Below are 21,510 nucleotides of genomic sequence, written 5' to 3'. Positions count from 1 at the left end.
ATGTTTTTATTAATGAGTACCCTGAAAACAGAAACTTTTGAGAGGCAGATAAGAAATAATGGAGGAAGATTTGTTTCATAGTTTTTGGCGGCCCAAAAAGAATTTTCGAAACTGTAGTTATTTAACAGGGCCTGTGGTTCTTAGGTTAGCAGATTGTTAGCTCCTTGAGGAGGTGTAGTAGGGTTTCAGTCAGCCAAAGAGAGCAAATATGATAGAGGCAAGCTGTGACGTTGAGGAGCTGACTCTTCCTTCAGACTCCGTGTAGGTGCTGAGGAGCGGAGTGTGACCTGTCCTTCCTGCGCTTTCTGTGCTTTGCGTCTATGTCATGGAAGTAGATTGTATCTAATCTTATCAAACTAGAAAAGGCTCCATGACAATTTGACCATCTCCTGAAACTGAGGCAAGGAACCTCTGGCTTGACTCCGTCCTCTTCAGTGCCTAGGGTCTGTGAGGAAGTCCTTCCCGGGTTCCTTTGGGAAATTAGAATCTACTCCCAAGGGTGTGGGCTCTCTTTCTCTGGGAGAACTGACTGGAGCTGTGTATCTGTGAGAGCTCAGTGGGTACCAAAGGAAAAACCCATGATAAATGTTGCCACCAGGCTTCTCTGTCCATGGGATTCTCCAGGCAAGAATACAGGAGTGGGTTCCATGCCCTTTTCCAGGGGATCTTCCCAACCCAGGGATTGAACGCAGGTCTCTGACATTGCAGGGGGATTCTTTACCATTTGAGCTATGCAGGAAGCCCCTAAATGATCACAGTTACTGTTACCTGGGCCAGCAGAACAGTTCTGCTGATATGTCTGGGTTCCCAGAAAGTGCTAAGTTCTTCCCATGTATTATTTTGTATAAACGTCACAGAAATGTCTATGAGAGCCATATTATTAGCCCTATTTTACAAATGAAAAAACTTACCCCTTTCTGAGCTTCATAAGCAGAGAGTTAGCAGGGCCAGCCCTAAAAGCTTTCTCTATCCCCACAGACTCCACCAGCTTTACCATTCTGACCCTCTGTAGCAAAGAAGACCCAGAAAACATGAGCCCTGCATCTCAGTGTCCTTTCCTGAGGATTCCTGGTAGCTCGGGTTGTGTTGGTTTGGTGGTCTCTATGGTATGCAGATAGCCATGCATGTCTTTGCAGGAAAGATGTTTGGGTAGAGAACCAGAATGGAGGTGATGGGTGGGTCTTGTTTTGAAATTGCTTTCATCTTCAACAGATAAAATAGACTTTCTTTGTATATTTAAATCTAAGAGTTTTAAAAATAGTATAATTTCTGTTTAGTCGCTCCTGAAACTTTCAGGGTCAGTTCCTACCTCCCACTTCCTAAACAATGACTCCTGAGGCAGAAGCCATCTGTCTGGTTTCTATATACGTTAAGGTAGAAATAAAGCTAAAAACAAGGCGGAGTAGATGCTGTCACTTGTATTCATGTTTGTTAAAGGTCTCTGGGGACCCATTCTTCTATTTCACATTTCTACAGGGGGCACCCAGAATTTTTTTCTGTCCACTCAAGCCAAGTGTTGCTCAGAAGCTCATGATTGCTTTCTCTGTTGCCACCCTGGAGTCAGGCAGAGAGAAGCATCTTAAGAGCAAGCAGCAGTACCATTGAGAGATAGCCCAGCATCCCTCTTGAATTGTTCTCTGGTGCATCCAGTTCAGTGCCATGACACCAGGTTCCACGTCAAGTTCTCGTGGCACAAAATTCACAGCAGCCGACAGCATGAGCAAGCAGTCCTCAGAGGGGAGAGTACTTGCACTGATGCCGTAACTGCGGTGGTTAGCTCTCCATCTCTCATGTCGGGCTGCGGTAACTGTGTCTCACAGGTGACTAGAGCACACAGTTGCTGTCCCCTTCACAGCTGATTAGCAGATTCAGGTGTTTATTAGGATCTTTCCAGCATCAAGCCTCTAGAAAACATAGTCCTGCGTCTCTAACATTCTGTGTATGTGTGCGCTCATGTACATGTGTGTTTATGTATGTTGAGGAAAAAACCACGAAAGGGAGGATAACCAGAAGAAGCATATTTCCGGGTCTTATACATGAAGCTGATAAAGAACAATAGAGTACTTAGGCTCAAGTACCCAAATTTATAATCTCAGGAAGAAGCACTCTGGCAGAAATAGAGGAAGGCTGGAGTATTCTAGCTGAAATGTGGGGCTCCTGTCCACGAGAATGTGATTCTGCAAGTCAAAAACACAAGCCTACCTGAAGACTATGTAAGGCAAATCTAAGTTCTAGACATCCAAGAAGGAAAGCTTGAAGGACATATGTAGTTACCAAGTCTGAAAGGGTTAAGGTGGGATTTGAGGTCAAGATTGGGCTTCCCTGGTGGCTCAGAGGTTAAAGCGTCTGCCTGGAATGCAGGAGACCCGGGTTCAATCTCTGGGTCAGGAAGATCCCCTGGAGAAGGCAATGGCACCCCACTCCAGTACTCTTGCCTGGAGAATCCCATGGAGGGAGGAGCCTGGTAGGCTACAGTCCATGTGGTCGCAAAGAGTCAGATATGACTGAGCAACTTCACTTTCACTTTCTTTCACTTAGAAAGCCAAGAGGAAACAATTCCACTCACCATTGCAACGGAAAGAATAAAATACTTAGGAATATATCTACCTAAAGAAACTAAAGACCTATATATAGAAAACTATAAAACACTGGTGAAAGAAATCAAAGAGGACACTAATAGATGGAGAAATATACCATGTTCATGGATTGGAAGAATCAATATAGTGAAAATGAGTATACTACCCAAAGCAATCTATAGATTCAATGCAATCCCTATCAAGCTACCAACAGTATTCTTCACAGAGCTAGAACAAATAATTTCACAATTTGTATGGAAATACAAAAAAACCTCGAATAGCCAAAGCGATCTTGAGAAAGAAGAATGGAACTGGAGGAATCAACCTACCTGACTTCAGGCTGTACTACAAAGCCACAGTTATCAAGACAGTATGGTACTGGCACAAAGACAGAAATATAGATCAATGGAACAAAATAGAAAGCCCAGAGATAAATCCACGTACATATGGACACCTTATCTTTGACAAAGGAGGCAAGAATATACAATGGATTAAAGACAATCTCTTTAACAAGTGGTGCTGGGGAAATCTGGTCAACCACTTGTAAAAGAATGAAACTAGAACACTTTCTAACACCATACACAAAAATAAACTCAAAATGGATTAAAGATCTCAACGTAAGACCAGAAACTATAAAACTCCTAGAGGAGAACATAGGCAAAACACTCTCTGACATACATCACAGCAGGATCTTCTATGGCCCACCTCCCAGAATATTGGAAATAAAAGCAAAAATAAACAAATGGGACCTAATTAACCTTAAAAGCTTCTGCACGTCAAAGGAAACTATTAGCAAGGTGAAAAGACAGCCTTCAGAATGGGAGAGAATAATAGCAAATGAAGCAACTGACAAACAACTAATCTCGAGAATATACAAGCAACTCCTACAGCTCAACTCCAGAAAAATAAATGACCCAATCACAAAATGGGCCAAAGAACTAAATAGACATTTCTCCAAAGAAGACATACAGATGGCTAACAAACACATGAAAAGATGCTCAACATCATTCATTTTCAGGGAAATGCAAATCAAAACCACTATGAGGTACCATTTCACACCAGTCAGAATGGCTGCGATCCAAAAGTCTACAAGTAATAAATGCTGGAGAGGGTGTGGAGAAAAGGGAACCCTCTTCCACTGTTGGTGGGAATGCAAACTAATACAGCCACTATGGAGAACAGTGTGGAGATTCCTTAAAAAACTGGAAATAGAACTGCCTTATGATCCAGCAATCCCACTGCTGGGCATACACACTGAGGAAACCAGAAGGGAAAGAGACACGTGTACTCCAGTGTTCATTTCAGCACTGTTTATAATAGCCAGGACATGGAAGCAACCTAGATGTCCATCAGCAGATGAATGGATAAGAAAGCAGTGGTACATATACACAATGGAGTATTACTCAGCCATTAAAAAGAATACATTTGCATCAGTTCTAATGAGGTGGATGAAACTGGAGCCTATTATACAGAGTGAAGTAAGCCAGAAAGAGAAATACCAATACAGTATACTAACGCATATATATGGAATTTAGAAAGATGGTAACAATAACCCTGTGTACGAGACAGCAAAAGAGACACTGATGTATAGAACAGTCTTATGGACTCTGTGGGAGAGGGAGAGGGTGGGAAGATTTGGGAGAATGGCATTGAAACATGTAAAATATCATGTATGAAATGAGTTGCCAGTCCAGGTTCGATGTACGATACTGGATGCTTGGGGCTAGTGCACTGGGAGGACCCAGAGGGATGGTATGGGGAGAGAGGACAGAGGAGGGTTCAGGATGGGGAACACATGTATACCTGTGGCGGATTCATTTTGATATTTGGCAAAACTAATACAATTTTGTAAAGTATAAAAATAAAATAAAATTAAAAAAAAAATGCAAACCACGCCCGAAACTAAAAAAAAATTAAAAAAGCACTGGATGACCCAGAGGGATGGTATGGGGAGGGAGGAGGGAGGAGGGTTCGGGATGGGGAACACGTGTATACCTGTGGCAGATTCATTTTGATATATGGCAAAACCAGTACAATAAAGTTAAAAAATAAAATATAATAAAATAAATTAAAAAAAAAAAAAAAGAAAGCCAAGGATTCTGGGCCAAGTGGAAATGAGAAAGGAGAAAAAGCTGGCTGAAAACAGGTTGGAGGTAGGACTGGAATCCTAAAGAGTTTCTTCAAATCACTCAGAAGCCCTTTGTGACTTAGAATTTTGTTTCAGAAAATTAGTGGTGCAAGTGAGAGTGGGGCTAGTTTAACATAGGTGAGTCTAGGTGGGGATCAGGGTAGGTGGAGCTTAAATGGAGTGTTTGAGTCTAGAGAGTGGGTATAGTTATTTAGTGGAGAGTAATGGGCGAGGGTGCAAGAAAGGGGATTCCTTTGTATAGCGGCAGGCTTCTTCAGCCAGCCTGTGGTGGAGAGACAGGTGTGGGATGGCTTCTGACACTTGGTCAGAAGGTATTGACTGCCATTATGTGCCAGACCCTAAGCAAAGATGTCATAATTTTTTTCTCCAGATATTAAATCCACCTATTATCTAGTGGAGAAAACAAAACCTGACTCCAGAGTTGAAAGCCTGGGTGACTGCCTAAACTTTGATATTGTTAATGGGGAGAAGGGAACAGACAAGGTTTGAATGGAAGATATGAAAGAATAATGCTGTGTTTAGAAGGCAGATGCAATCAAACTATGTGAGTTCAAGCTCCAGATTTGCCACCTGCTCCGTGTGTGAATTTGGGCAGTTTCTTACCCCCGCTCAACCTCAGTTTCTTCATCTATAAAACTGATATAATAAGAATTGCTACCTCATGATATCACTGTGATGATTAATTGAAACAGCATGTAAAGTGCTTAGAATAGTGCCTAATATGTAAGTGCTCAAAAGGGTGGCAGTGACGATGAGGAGGACGAGGATTCCGTTTGATGCTTGATGGTTTAAGTAATAGGAAAGTATCCAGGTAGAGATACACATCAAAAGGAATTGTGAGACTGGAGACGTAGAGAGAAAACCCAGGCCTTGGAGCCATCTCCATTGAGGTGGTAGTTAAACTGCAAAGATGAGAGGAAACTGATAAGGAGGAAGTTATGGAGAGAAAGCAGTTTGCCTCCAGAGGACATTTCACAACGTCTGAAGACTCTTGTTTGCATTAATTGGGGATAGGGAGCAATGTATCATCTACTACACAGAGGCCAAGGGTGCTGCTTCATATTCTACAATGCACAGTTCATTTCCCCCACAGCGAATACCAACAATAGATGTAAGTTGTGCCAAGGTTGAAGAACCCTTGTAGTTTCCTCAGTCACAGTCGTCTGGAGAGTATGTGTAAAGTTTGTGGGGATGAAGCTGATAAACATAAAGCCAGGGAAGTCCAGGTTGCAGAAACCATGGGAGAAGAGAAATTAAAGACTGAGGGCTATCGGCAGTGGCATATGGTACAGAGACGTCAGTCGTGAGAGCAGAGGGAGTCAGCAACCAGTACAGTCGTTGCTGCTGGAGGAGACCGGGAAGCAAGTTTTATGTGACTTTCTAAATAAGCTTGGTGGTTAAAGGTAGGAGAGAGGATGATCTCTTGAGAGGGCAGCTTTGCCATAGGAAAAGGGTTATTCTGCATTCTTCTTTACTTCTCAATTTGACTGTATCAGGCTAACAACGTCTAGGTCAGATTCCTACTCCTCTGATGCCCCCTCTTATTTTAGCAACAAATGTGATTAGAGGCAAATCTGGATTAGTGAATTAGTTCCAAGAGTGTAACATTTGTGCAGCTCTATCATTTTAGAGATAAAAGGGAGACTGAGTTTAGCTTTTCACTTTTAATAGCTCAGGAGCCTGAGGCCCTGAGAGATTCCCTGACTTATCCAAAGTCACGCAGCTGGTTAGTTCTTAAAGACAGACGTGAATGCCATCCCGGCCGCTGATTTCCCATCACAAGTGCTGTCTCCTGGGTCACGTTGCTTTCCAGTAGTCTCATCCTAGTTCTCAGAGGAAGGAGGTTACTAGATAGAGTGGTTTTCAGTGTGATGACCTAGATCAGGCTGACCTGCGGTGAATCTTTGCTCCATAGCTTACCTGCTGTGTAACACCAGACCAGTGACTTCATCAGTGGGGGCTTCAATTTCCCCTACCCATAAAATGAAAGTATTATCGCCTCCCTGAGGATTAAATCAGAAACGTGTCTGAGATGGCACTTGGAACACTGCTTGCACATGGTCCCTCTTAACATCTTCATTATTATGATTCATAAGACCCTGTCTTTGTCACAGATTAAGGGGCAAGAGAATGTCCAGTGACAGAAAGCAGGCCAACGTTAGACATGCCGTCTGAGTCACCCGGCCTTGCTCTTAACCCCGTCTCCTACTCTGCCATAAGAGCAGTGTAGTGAGGGTTGGTGTTGCTCTAGTTACACAAGGTCTTAAAGCAGATATCTTTCCACTGTATTGTAGTGATGTCTATATGTCATTGATATGCCTGGTATTTCTCAAAAGTCAGTGACTTCACACTTCAGATCACTCACTGAATCCGCTAATTGCTGCTGCTGCTGCTAAGTCACGTCAGTTGTGTCCGACTCTGTGCGACCTTTTAGACGGCAGCCCAACAGGCTCCTCTGTCCCTGGGATTCTCCAGGCTAGAACACTGGATTGGGTTGCCATTTCCTTCTCCAATGCAGGAAAGTGAAAAGTGAAAGTGAAGTCGCTCAGTCGTGTCCGACTCTTAGTGACCCCATGGACTGCAGCCTACCAGGCTCCTCCATCCATGGGATTTTCCAGGCGAGAGTACTGGAGTGGGGTGTCATTGCCTTCTCTGAATCAGCTAATTAGGCCCTGACAATTCTTAGTCTTCCTGTCTATGAACATGGACTGTCTTTACATTTATTATTTTCTCTTTTAATTTCTTTCATTATAGATTTCCTTATACAGATTTTGTACATATTTTGTTAGATTTATACCTAAGTCTTTCATTTATTGGGTGCTAACTTAAATGGTATTGTGTTTTTAAATTCAAATTCCACGTTCATTGGTGGTATAGATAGGAAAGTGATTGACTTTTATATATTAACTTTATGTCTGGCAGCATTGTTATAACTGCCTATTAGTTGGGGAACTTTTTTTTTGATGATTCTTTCAGATTTTCTGCATAAATAATCATGTCAGTTGTGAACAGAGGCTGCTTTATTTCTGCCTTCTCAACCTGTAAACCTTTTATTTCCTTTTGTCTTTTGAAAAGGAGAAGTAAGATAAAACGTCCTTGCCTTGTTCTTGATCTTAGCTGGAAAAATCCATTTCTCACCACACAGTATGACATTAACTGTAGATTTTTTGGGTACACTTTTTTATGAAGTTGAGAAAGTTCTTCCCTATTTCTAGTCTGCTGAGAGTTTTTATCATACATGGATATTAGATCTTGTCAAGTGCTTTTTTTGTATCTATTGATATGGTCATGTGATTTTTCTTCTTTAGCCTGTTGATTATAGATTAGATGAACTGATTTTCAAATGTTGAACCAGCCTTGCATACCTGGGTAAATCCCTCTAAGTCGTGGTATATAATTCCTTTTATACATTCTTGGGTTTGATTTGTTAATGTCTTATTGAAGACTTAACTTTCTTTGAGCCTTATTTCTTTTTAAAAATTACTCTTAAAGAAAAATTATTACACATTATTGTAGAAAATTTGAACTTAAAAGTAAAAAAAAAAAAAAAAAAGAAAAGTACTCTTCATTCCAGCACTCAGACATAACCTGGTGGCTCAGATGGTAAAGTGTCTGTCTACAATGCAGGAGACTCGGGTTCGATCCCTGGGTTGGGAAGATCCCTTGGAGAAGGAAATGGCAATCCACTCCAGCACTCTTGCCTGGAAAATCCCATGGACAGAGGAGCCTGGTAGGTACAGTCCATGGGGTCGCAAAGAGTCGGACACGACTGAGTGACTTCACGTTTACGTTCACGTTCAGACGTAACCACTCTCCGACATTTTAATGTGTTTGTTTTGCTGTTGTTGTTTAGTTGCCAAGTTGCATCTGACTGTGACCTCATGCCCACCAAGCTCTTCTGTCCATGGAATTTCCCAAGCAAGAATCCTGGTGTGTGTTAGTCACTCAGTCATATCCGACTCTGCAACCCTGCAAACTGGAGCCTGCCAGTCTCCTCCATCCACAGAATTTTCAAGGATTGCAACCCACTCAGTCCTGGAATGGGTTGCAGTTTCCTTCTCCAGGAGATGGTCTCAACCCAGGAATCGAACCTGCATCTCCTACATTGGCAGGCAGATTCTTTACTGCTGAGCCACCAGGGAAGCCATGTTTATTCTAGTCTTTATAATACAAGTAATAACTGGAACAGTAAATATCATTATTACTTCATTGAGTGGATACTTGAAATAATTAAGTGCTAGCTGAGGTAGCGATCCCATGGTACTCTTAACAAAGTGAGGAAAGAAGGTAAAGAAGACACTAACTACTACTTTTGTCTAGAGGCTTCCGATGATGAGAAAAATGGTTTGGGAGGAGATTAAATGTTCATTTTAATAACCTTTTCACTGTTCTTCTCAGTAACCCATTGTGAAATCCAAGCAATCCAGGCTTCTAACCATTGTCAGGAAAATTTCTGTCATCTCTCAGAATGTTGGTAATAGAATGTGGATCATAGTTTTGGGTTTTTTTTTTTTCATAGTTCTTATCTGCTATGCTTCTAAAAGTGTAGTGAAAGTGTTAGTCACTCAGTCGTGTCCAGCTCTTTGCCACATCATGGACTGTAGCCCGCCAGGCCCCTCTGTCCATGAAATTCTCCAGGCATGAGTACTAGAGTGGGTAGCCATTCCCTTCTGCAGGGAATCTTCCCAACCCAGAGACTGAACGCAGGTCTCCTACATTGCAGGCAGATTCTTTACTGTCTGAGCCACAAGGGAAGCTTCTGTTAGATAACTTTCCAAGGCTTAGGAATGGACAGTTGTTTTATTCATAAATATTGGTTATTCCCCTCATACACAAAAGACACAGGAGATGGGAGATCCAGGCATCCACTGAAAAGGACTCTGTCCTCCTTGCTGATGAAGCTCTTCCCTTGTCTGCCCTCATTGGAGCTTGGCAGAGGTTTGCAAGGAGCTCTCTTGAGGCAAAAATGCCAGAATAATCCACAGGCGATACTGGCAGCCTTAATTTTGAGATTCCCTACCTGGAAGTTTCCGTGGACACTGGCATACTGAGAGGGTACTGTGTTTTGGGAGTGAGGACAGATTACAGCATTGAAAAAGTTCCACTGAAACCTTTTTTTCTTTTTGGAATGGGCTGCTTTAAAGTTATTTGCAGGAGATTTGACTAATAGAGCAAGTATTTCTGGAAGCTTCAATCAGGGTAGACTCAGATGTGTTGCTTTTGTGTAGCTTCCTGTTCCTGACCCTGTTCCATCTTTCTCAGTTCATCTCAGCAACACTTTTCTGGAACAAATCTTTCTTAAGCCATCATGCTTTCTAGCTAGTATGCTTGTTGTTTTTATAATCTTCCTATAATAAAAAGGAAATAAAACCTTGGTTTCCTACAGGCCAGCTAATGAGGAGTTAATGACTTCCAGTTCATGTCAAACCCATTGAATGGTAGTGTTTCCAAGTACAAGCTCTTAATTCAGTGTTTTATGTGTTTAATTATGTAAAGTGCCAGTCTGCATACCTCTAGGGTCTGGTCTGGCTTAGGAATGTTAATTATAAGAGCATATAGAAAGTACCACAGGATGAGACTTAACTCTTCAAATGTACATCCTTCATTTCAAGATTCACTTTGGGGAAATAATGTCCTAGTGGGGATAATAACAGAAGCAACCTGTTAACAGCAGAAATATCTCAATTAAGAGGAAATAAATATGAAGAACTTGAAGCAGGCAGAGAGCATGCCTCCTTGGAGGCAACATGTTACAGCAGAAGGTACACCAGACCTAGACCAGAGGAAAGTTGGTTTCTAAACCATACTTTGTGACTGTACCTCTCTGGGGCTTTTTTTTTCCCTCACCAGAAAGTTGGACTCAGCTCTAGTAAGAGCAATCAGATGTTTACTAGTTAGTTCCGACCATTCACAAATAAGCTGCTTATTCTTTGATATTACAATGCTGTGTTTAAGTAATTTTAGAAAATGCTATTTTTTTTTCACCGAATACACCTGTAAGAAAGATATATCAACTTGCGTATAACCTAGGGCTTTAAAGTTTTAACAACTTAGGGACCAATCAGTTGACCAAAGAGAGCAAACTCTTTTTATGGTTTCATTTGTGTAGGGGACCCAAGTTACTCGGGTGCGATTTTCCTGGAGAGCACCTCCAGTGCCCCCGGAAGCACTTCAGGGAGGAAGGGGAGGTTTTTCTTTTAACCAGAGTGGTTTTACTTTGGGCTCTATTACACTTTGGGGTTCTACATTAAGACTTTGTTTGGGGCAAGGGAAGTTCTGTGGCTTTAAAAAGGTGTGACAATTCCTAGTAGATTCTATAAAAAGGAAACTTCTGCATCACCAGTCTTATCATTCTGTGATACATCCGGCCTTCTCTCTTCTTTGCTTATGAAGAACTTTCTCTTTGGACATAACTTGCGTGTAGTATAGTCAAGAGTATGAGACTATCAGTGTCATCTTTGGGAAGCTGTAGGATAGAGGCTACCTAAATTCTAGGAAACCTACTAGAAATGATGTCAGTGGCTCCCAACTATCAGTGCTGATGTGAAGGGCAGGTTGCTCCTGGAGAATTGTGAAGTTTATAGCAGGATGGAGTTTTGATGATGGGGTGAAATGAAACCTGAAAGGAAGTTTTGAAAGCTGTTTCATTTCTGCCATTGGTAGGGGTCCTTTCTCCAGAGTACTCAACCTGTTAACCTACCAGTGGCCTAATCCCCCAGGGAGTCTCTCCTTTGGGCTCTAGATTTAAACGCATGCCACGACCCAGAAGTTTGTTCTTGCCATTTTCAACTAGGCTGGAGAATACCTATTGTTGATTAGTAGAGAATCAGAGTGAGAAGAAGGCATAAAGGTTTTATAAAGTATTCTGCCTTCAAATCTTTGGCCTAATCTCTACAAAAATTAATTGCATAAAATAAAGGTTGAAAAACCTATGTAAAGTAAAGGAAAAGAGGTAATTTAAATTTTAAAAACCATGATTTATTCACCTACTGCAATGTAGTCCCCACCTTTCCTGACTGTGATGTCAGCTTCTTAACTTCATATCACATGTGTATGTGATGTCTAGTGAGGTAGGTTCAGTTCAGTTCAGTTCAGTCGAGTCTGTCAGTTCATTTCGGTTCAGTCGCTCAGTTGTGTCCGACTCTTTGCGATCCCATGAATCACAGCACGCCAGGCCTCCCTGTCCATCACCAACTCCTGGAGTTCACCCAAACTCATGTGCATCGAGTCAGTGATGCCATCCAGCCATCTCACCCCCTGTCGTCCCCTTCTCCTCCTGCCCCCAATCCCTCCCAGCATCAGGGTCTTTTCCAATGAGTCAACTCTTCGCATGAGGTAGCCAAAGTATTGGAGTTTCAGCCTCAACATCAGTCCCTCCAATGAACACCCAGGACTGGTCTCCTTTAGGATGGACTGGTTGGATCTCCTTGCAGTCCAAGGGACTCTCAAGAGCCTTCTCTGTAGGTTACAAATCAGTTTTTATTATGCTCTCCATTTTTAGTCACTTGGAAGAGCTTTTCTTAGGAATTTAAAAAGTTTATGCCTTAGTTAAAGATTTAGTCTCTAAAGAGAGGTCTTATAAGACTAAATTTATTTCAAGGGTAGGGATCCAGATTCACTGATAAATGATTACCATAAAGCATAACACCCTTGAAATATATACACTAAAAATAAAAAGGAATTATATAAATAAACACATCACAGTTCTCAATCTGATAAAGAACTTGGAGGGACATTAATAACATTTAACACTCCCTCTCCCCTTTTCTTTAGCACTGGGGAGAGTACCTGCAAAGAGTATGTAAATTCATGAGGGCTTACGTCATTTGCCGTGTGAATGGATATGTGTCCTGCAGGCCTTATTTTGCATTGACATTTTTATGGCAGTGTTACAAAAGCTGCTTAAAATATCAAGCCTATTTCAGTTTTTAAGAGGCTAATAGAAAATGGCCTCATCTTCCTCTCTCCTTTAGTCTTTTTCTCTCCTAGTCTCCTTTTTAGGTTTTCCCAGTTTGACTTCCCTTCTGACAGACTGTTATAGTGAACAGAGCACCAGACTGGGAGCGAGAAGATTGGAGAACTCCGTGGCTCCTACAAGATTACAGCTGGGTCTGTTTCCTTATCTGTGAAAGACGGGGGTTCACTTAGATGACAGCTACTTTCTCTTTCAGCTTTAAAATTCTCTATTGGCTTTTGTCCTTTTGTCTACTGTTCTGCCTCTTCTCTATTTCCTACCTCAGCTACTCAATATGCATAGTTGTTTAAAAATACTCATAAAATAAACATGGTTATGAAGAAACATCAATACGTGTAGTTGCTGGCAGGATATGGCATTTAGAAGTTCAGATTTGGTAGTTTCTCATTTTCTTTGCCTTATGCCCTAGCCAAATGCAGTGGAGTCATATTTTATTTATTCTACACAGTTGTTGCAAACTAAAACAATAATATATTCCACTCGTCAGAGAGTAAAAATTTAGAGACTTGATACTATCCACTCTTGGGCGAAGTGTAGGAAAATGCATACTTCACACACTGTGGGAATGTAATTGGTGCATATTTTTGGAGGACAGTTTGGCAGTATCAGTCAATAGTTTTAGAATATATATATAAATTGATTCAGTGTTTCCAAAGGTTTCTAAAGAAATTCATATGCAAATATTAAGAGGTATGGCCATTGATGTTCATTGCTGTCCTGTTCATAAAAGCAAAAGTTTGGAAATATCTTGTATTTCTATTAAGAAGGGAAATATTTAATGGATATATTTATTCTTTTATCTCTGTCTATATAGATGTCCATATCTATATATACCCATATCATAGAGGCATTAAAAATAATACAGTGAATGAAGTTGCTCTGTATATACTAACTTTTTAAGTAGGAAATCAAGACACAGAAGCATATGTTCACCATGACCCACTTACATAAAAGCAGCGTAATTGTCTGTATGTGTACAGTATCCTTTGTTCTACTGCGGTTCACTTCATTGTGCTTTGCAGACACGCGTCTTACAAGCTGAAGGTTTGTAGCCGCCCTGCGTTGAGCAGCACTCTTTTTCCCAGCAGCGTATGCTCACTTTCTGGCCCTGTGTCACATTGTGGTAATTCTTGTAGCGTATCAAACTTTTTCATTATTGTTGTGCCTATTATGTTGTTGATCTTTGATCAGTGATCTTGATGTTACCATTATAAAAAGTTTATGACTTGCTGAAGGCTCAAATGATGGTTAGCATTTTTTAGCAATGAGGTATTTTTAAATTAAAGTATATATATTATTTTTGTAAACATAATGCTCTTGCATACTTAATAGACTACAGTGTAGTATAAATATAACTTTTATATGTACTGGGAAACCAAAAAGTTTGTGTGACTCTTTATTGTAATATTCACTTTACTGTGGTGGTCTAGAGCAGAACCTGTGTGTCTCCAAGGTATGCCTGTGTATGTGTGTGTGTATATATATATACACACACACAAACATAATGACCAGAAAGGCATGTATAGACTGTTAACCAGAGAAGGCAATGGCACCCCACTCCAGTACTCTTGCCTGGGAGATCCCATGGAAGGAGGAGCCTGGTGGGCTGCAGTCCATGGGGTCGCTGAGAGTTGGACACAACTCAGTGACTTCACTTTCACTTTTCACTTTGATGCATTGGAGAAGGAAATGGCAACCCACTCCAGTGTTCTTGCCTGGAGAATCCCAGAGATGGGAGAGCCTGGTGGGCTGCCGTCTATGGGGTTGCACCAAGTCAGACACGACTGAAGCGACTTAGCAGCAGCAGCAGGCTGTTAACAGTAATTACCCACTGAGGAGGAAAATGGTACTGGGAAAGAGAGGGAAGAAGAATTTGTCTCTCTCTTTTTTAATAACACAAAGAATCTGTCTGCAATATAGGAGACATGGATTCAGGCCTGGGGTGGGGAAGATCCCCTAGAGAAGGAAATGGCACCCCACTCCAGTATTCCTGCTGGAAAATCCCATGGACAGAGGAGCTGGAATGGCTACAGTCCACGGAGACACAAAGAGTCAGACACGACTGAGCAACTAAACAACAACAGTACCTATTAAATGTTTAAGAAGTAATTATGTATTACTGGTATGAAAACAAAAAAGTAAAAAGGAATGACAAGGAATCACTTCCTAAAGAATGAAGAAAGCAGAAAGAGTAGCAGGAAATTCATCAACAATATCCGAGAAACGTTGTTCAGAGGATATTCCCAAAACTTCGGGATCGGATAGGACCCACGGTTTGTGTTTTGGCCAGGGCTACCTAGCATTTAGAATAATAGCCCTATTCTCCCATTTCTTTGCATGTCCAATGCATTCTGACTTGTCTCTGTTCTGTAGGTAACCCGGGACCAGATGAAGATGTTTATACAGCAAGAATTTAAGAAAGTTCAAAAAGTGATTGCGGATGAGGAGCAGAAGGCCCTTCATTTAGTGGACATCCAGGAAGCAATGGCCACAGCTCATGTGACTGAGATACTGGCTGACATCCAGTCCCATATGGATAGATTGATGACTCAGATGGCCCAAGCCAAGGAACAACTTGATACCTCTAATGAATCAGCTGAGCCAAAGGCGGAGGTAAAGGAGAATGCCTGTAATAAACCAGTAGCATTAAAAATAGGCAGAAACTGACTGCCCTGTTTGTTAATTATGGAAATTCCCCCATTTTAGTCCCTAAACATGAATGGATTGAAAGCTTCAATAGGACATAAGTGTTTAGACTGGTGTGTAAACCAGTTTGGAAATATTGGCTGCTCAGGCCTGCACTCAAAAACTACTGCTGCTGCTGCTGCTGCTAAGTCGCTTCAGTCATGTCCGACTCTGTGCAACCCCATAGACGGCAGCCCGCCAGGCTCCCCCGTCCCTGGGATTCTCCAGGCAAGAACACTGGAGTGGGTTGCCATTTCCTTCTCCAATGCATGAAAGTGAAAAAATAAAGTGAAGTTGCTCAGTCGTGTCCGACTCCTAGCGACCCCATGGACTGCAGCCCACCAGGCCCCACTGTCCATGGGATTTTCCAGGCAAGAGTACTGGAGTGGGTTGCCATTGCCTTCTCCGGCGCACTCCAAAACTAGGCCTAGCAAAATATGTGTACACTGCGCCTTAAAGGAGTGTAGTCAATGGGGCAGATACTGTTCCCAGGTAATGAGGGAAGCCAGAAATCAGAACCAGAGAAGAGGACAATTGACAGATTCCCAGTGATTAAATGAGCCTATAGATAAAGTCACCATGGGGATGAGAACTGGGCTGAATGAGAATGTCAGGAAGTGAGCATAAAGCAGGCCAAAATAAAAGATTGGACTCATTTTGTGAATAGTGAAAAGGTGCCTCCAGCTGGTCTTTTTATGAAGCAAATTGCATAAATTGGGGGCATGACTATTGGATTGAGGGGCATGTGGGCTCAGGCATTGTGAGGATCAAAGATATCAGTGAAAGACTCAAGGTAAATGTTAAGTGACAGTTTTAGTCACTACATTCATTGTTATTTTGTAACAATAATAAAAGAATTTAAGACATTTTACCAAACAACATATTCAGGCATTTAGAATCTATTGCTAAAAAAAAAAAAAAAATTAAGGTGGCCACTCTTTTAAATGCATGTGCTCAGTTGCATCTGACTCTTTGCGACCTTGTGGACTATATCCTGCCAGGCTCCTCTGTCCATGGAACTTTCCAGGCAAGAATACTAGAGTGGGCTGCCATTTCCTACTCCAGGGGATCTTCCAGACCCAGGGACTGAACCCACGTCTCTTGCAGCCCCTGCATTGGCATGTGGATTCTTTACCACTAGCGCCGCCTGGGGAAGCCCACTTGTAAAACTTATATTTCAGCCACTGGAGAGAGGCTATTGTTGATGAGGTTTCATACCATTATGTTGAAAATTCTGGTTAAGCTTATGCCAGGTAGGTTTAGGGTAGGCCTTTCTAGAAGAACACCTAGGAGAGTCCCGTGAACTTTCTAGTACACCTGCTAACTCAGTGAGCTCAGCCTTAACGAATAATTTTGCCTTGGCCCAGGAGAGCCCAGCCACAGAATAATCCAGGGTACATCTAGGAGGCGGGTACTGCTGGTGTCGTCCTGACAGGAAACGTAAGAGACCATTGTTTCACTCATCTAGAGTTCTTGATTAATTTTCATCAGTGTGTGAACGGAAGAGAATAGCACTTGGTCTTTTCATTTCATCCTCCCCAGAATTAACAAAGTGTGGACCTAAATACATTTCTAGATAGGTGAGAGAGCATGTTATATTTATCATTTCATTAAATCCTTATTTCAGTGTTCATTGTATCCATTTTACAGATGGGCTGTTTTGATGCCAAGAACTGTAGACACTGACCGGGTGTCATTTAGTTAGCAGAAAAGAGCCAGGATTCAGTCCATCCTGTTCCCGTGCCTGTGCTTTTCCCTACCATCTGCCAAATGTCCTGTTTATATCTGTGGGAAGAATAAGGAGAATCAGTGTCCTGGACCGCTTTGCATTCCTAAGACCCTTTACTCTGTGGAAATGGTCACTGTGTGTCTTTTTAAAAATTAATTATAAATAATAATAAATTTATTTTTAAGTAAATTTATTTAAAATTTTTCTTTAATAATGGAGTGGACTTTGTGTCCAAAGTCCAAACAAACAAAAGGTTCAGCCTTAAGAGATCATTGACATAACTCTGTCCCCAGTTCAGCTCAGATTAGACCCTTCACATTTATTCTGTGTGTAGATTTTTTTTTTTTTTTTCAGAAATAAAGATTCAATTTAGAAGAAATCGCCCTCTCTTTTATTTTCATTTCAAATAAAGAATTTAGCCCCTCGCCAACATTAATTGTCCTTTAACTACTTGAGTAGCTCAGTTTCACTATGCTTGTTAACTCCGATGGAATTGCTCTTAGGGGTGCAAAGATGACAAGCCCTAAGGACCAGGCAATGGACATAGTAAGCTATTAAAAATGAGAAGTAGCATACATCTGGCTAAAGCATTTACACAAAGCTGTTATTCTCTAATAGCTGCTCATTCCAGCTAATGTGGTAACTTACTGATCAGAGCAAATTTCCAGTACCTCTCTTTCACTCAACAGAGGAATTATTTCTTCTCTTTGCATTGTATAGGTTTTTAAAAATTTCCTGAATTTTTATTTTGATCAGAAAATCTTACCCAACCCTTTATTATGAAAAATTTCATAACATTTGCTATATATAGCAAAGTTGAAAGAATTTTATAGATAACACCGATATACTTGCACCAGGATTCTGCCATTAACAGTTTACTGTACTCGATTCATTTCATGTATATAGCCATCTTTCCAACCTTCTATCCTCAGTTCTTGTTCGCATTTAAAAACAAATTGCACGTCTGGTTCTGAACAAGATGGAGTAAATGCATTTTCATTGTCCTCCTTCCCACCGATCACAGCAAAAATTCCTAGGCAAAATTCTGAGTCACCTACCAGAAGATTCTCAAAAGTGGAGAAAAGATGGCAGACTGACCAGGGATCCTGGGATATGAGGAGCCACACCACAATGATTTCCTTGAGGGGAACGGAGGCAGGGTTCTTGCTTCCTATATATCCTGGCCTGGGTGTTCTGCAAGCTAGAAATACTAATGAGCACAGACAAAAAGAACATCTCCAAGAGAAAACCTGCTCTCTAGCCTAAGGACTTGGTAAAGGGCAGTTCAACTGAAGAGAAACCCTTTAATCATTTCTGCCTATTCTGGATGAATGGGCATGGTGTTTATAATAGTGACTTTAAAATTCTGATCTGATAATCCCTAATACTGTGTCTTCCTGTTGTGGAAGGCACCATGAAAAAGGCTGCATCCCTTCCCAGCCCCAACTGATACCGCAGTAGTGGAGCCAGTGAGGGAAACCCTATTTTACACCCTCACCCAAAGTAACGGGGTGTCATTTTTTCTCCATGGAGTCTTTAGGTAAAAGTTTGTATCTATCCCTCACAGTAATTAAGTAATGCCTACCTCCTGTGGAGCCTGAAGGTAGAACTCGGACTTCTACCACTCCTTTGCAATAATAGGAAGGAAATAGCAAACTATCCCCTGTGGGGTTCTCTGGTGGCTCAAATGGTAAAGAATCCACCTGCAATGCAGGAGACCTGGGTTCAATCCCTAGGTCGGGAAGATCCTCTGGAGAAAGGAATGGCTACCCACTCCAGTGTTCTTGCCTGGAGAATTCCATGGACAGAGAAGCCTGGCAGGCTATACTCCATGGGGTCTCAATTGAGTGACTAACACTTTCATTTTCATATCATCCCTTCCATGTGGGGACTGTAGATGGAGATTTAACATCCCCCTCTCACCCTGCGTTAACTAGGCAATGCCCCTCCCCAGCTGACTCAGTGGGTGGAATCATACCTTCCCCTTTTACTTGGTAGTGATGAGTTGGTTCCCCTCCTCCTGAGCTAGCACTGATGAAGACTAGACTGGAGCTCTGTCATCTGAAGGAAGCGACCGGAATGGCACTGCAGAAGTTTAATAAACGCAAATGACATGTGAACTATAAGCCATAAAAGTGATCTAGGAAATGTGTTCTGAACCTAAATAGGTTGACAGTCTGCTAGAATAGAAGATATAATTAGTAACCGGATCTTATAATGTTTAGGATATAGTCCATAGTACTCATTATACCAAGAACCAATGAAATCTCAATTCTAATGAGAAAAAAATCAGGAGATGGCCACACCAGGAAGACGCAGTACTAGGGATTATCAGACTAGAATTTTAAAGTCACTATTTTTTTTTTAATTTTATTTTTAAACTTTACAATATTGTATTAGTTTTGTATTATAAAAATGTCTCAATAAGCAGTAACAAATGCTGGAAACAAATGAAAAATATTTTAAAATCTCAGGAAAGAAATATTAATACAAGATATAAAGAAGGACCAAATGAAATTTTAAAGCTGAAAAATACAATGACAGACATGAAAAATTCACTAGACTGGCTCAATGGCAAATAGGAAATGACAGAGGAAAGAATCAGTGAATTTAAGACACATCAATGGGCACTCAATCTGAACAAACAAAAAAAAAGATTGAAAAATAATTGAATTGAATCTCAGAGATCTGTGGGACAATAAAGAAAGCTCTGACATATATGTCACTTGTCCAGCAATGGGAGGAAAAGGGATTTCTAAAATTTGGTTGAAAAATATAAACCCAGAGATTTAAGAAACCAAATGAACCCAAGTGAGATAAACCTAAGAAATCCATACCTAGACTCATCAAAATCAAACTTTCAAAAACTTAGGACAAAGAAAACATCTTGAAATCAAAGAGAAATGACATTAGACATGGAAACAATAATTCAGATAAACATGGTTAGAAGTAAGATATTTTTTTATATCCACTGAAATTATTAAGTGAATCTCTTCCATTCTGGTGTGATGGCTGATTACTTTGGTTAATTTTACAATGTTGAATCTTGCATTGCAATACTAAACCTTGCATTCCTGAGATAAACTCCCACCTGGTCATTATGTATTATCTGAGTTCAATTCATTAATATTTTGTTAAAGAGTTTTATGTCTGTGTTCAGAGAGAGATGTGAGTTGAAAGTGTTAGTCTCTCAGTCATGTCCAACTCTTTGTAAACCCATGGACTGTAGCCCACCGGGCTCCTCTGCCCATGGAATTCTCTAGGCAAGAATACTGGAGTGGGTAGCCATTCCTTTCTCCATGGGATCTTCCTGACCTAAGGATTGAACCTGGATCTCCTGCATTGCAGGCAGATTCTTTACTGTCTGAGCCACCAGGGAAGCCCCCTTCAGAGAGGGATATTCATTTGTAAGTTTATATTTTTATAATGTCATTGTCAGGCTTTGGTATCAGGATAGTGCTGGCCTCAGAAAACAACCTGAGAAGTTATTTCCTCCTCATCTATTTTCTGGAAGAGTTTTTGTAAGATTGGTGTTATTTCTTCCTTAAATATTTGGTAGAATTTATAAGCAAAACCATCTGTCATAGAGTTTATTTATGTGAAGGTTTCTGATAGCCAATTCAATTTCTTTGATGTAGACCTAGTCAAAATTTTTCATCTTACACTGATTTGAAATGTTAAAATTGGTTGTAATTTTCAAGAAATTTGTCATTTTCACCTAAGTTGTTTTAGTTTTTAGTATAAAGTTGTTCATATATTTTCTTATATTTTTTAATTGTCTATAGTCTCTAGGGACGGAGGAGCCTGGTGGGCTGCTGTCTATGGGGTTGCACAGAGTCGGGCATGACTGAAGCAACTTAGCAGCAGCAGCAGCAGTCTCTAGAATAGTAATCCATCTTTCATTTCTGATACTGATAATTTGTGATTTTCCCTCTTTTATCCTTGATCAGTCTAACTTATATTTTATTAATTTTATTAGTCTTTTTAAAGAACTGACTTTTGGATTTGCTAATTTTACTCTTTGTTTTCTATTTTACTTACATCTGCTTTTTTCCTACTTATTTTGAGTTTACCTTATTCTTTTTTCTGTCTAAGTAGATTGTGGATTTTACTACTTTCTTCTTTTATGTACATTTTTAGAGCAATACATTTTCCTCTAATCACTGTTGAATCATACAACTTGGTTATGTTGTGGTTTCTTTATCATTCAGTTTGAAATATTTTTTCATTTACCATGTGATTTCTTCTTTTTGTTCATTGATTATTTAGGAGTATATTGTTTAGTTTCTAAATATAGGGTATTTTCCTACATACCTTGTTATTTCTAGTTTAGTTTCATTGTCAACAGAGAACCTATTCTGAATGATTTCAATCATCTAACACTTATTGAGGCTTG

General features: G+C 40.6%; 1 protein-coding gene across 7 annotated transcripts in view; it reads left to right on the top strand.

Annotated features, from left to right (window-relative positions):
- TRIM44 (tripartite motif containing 44) overlaps window positions 1-21,510 on the top strand; it is a 114,105-nt gene that overhangs the window by 29,817 nt on the left and 62,778 nt on the right. For 5 of the 7 annotated variants that reach the window (XM_044929253.2, XM_006062350.4, XM_006062349.4 and 2 more), the window contains exon 3: window positions 15,074-15,313. The exons of the other annotated variants lie outside the window; for them this stretch is intronic. In XM_044929253.2, the coding sequence (XP_044785188.1) occupies window positions 15,074-15,313 (240 nt within the window). The remainder of the gene's footprint in view (window positions 1-15,073; window positions 15,314-21,510) is intronic. 7 annotated transcript variants of the gene reach the window in all.

This window comes from Bubalus bubalis, chromosome 16 (genome assembly GCF_019923935.1).
Source record: "Bubalus bubalis isolate 160015118507 breed Murrah chromosome 16, NDDB_SH_1, whole genome shotgun sequence".
NCBI classification, from domain to species: domain Eukaryota; kingdom Metazoa; phylum Chordata; class Mammalia; order Artiodactyla; family Bovidae; genus Bubalus; species Bubalus bubalis.
This window is presented reverse-complemented; position numbering and strand designations above follow the sequence as displayed.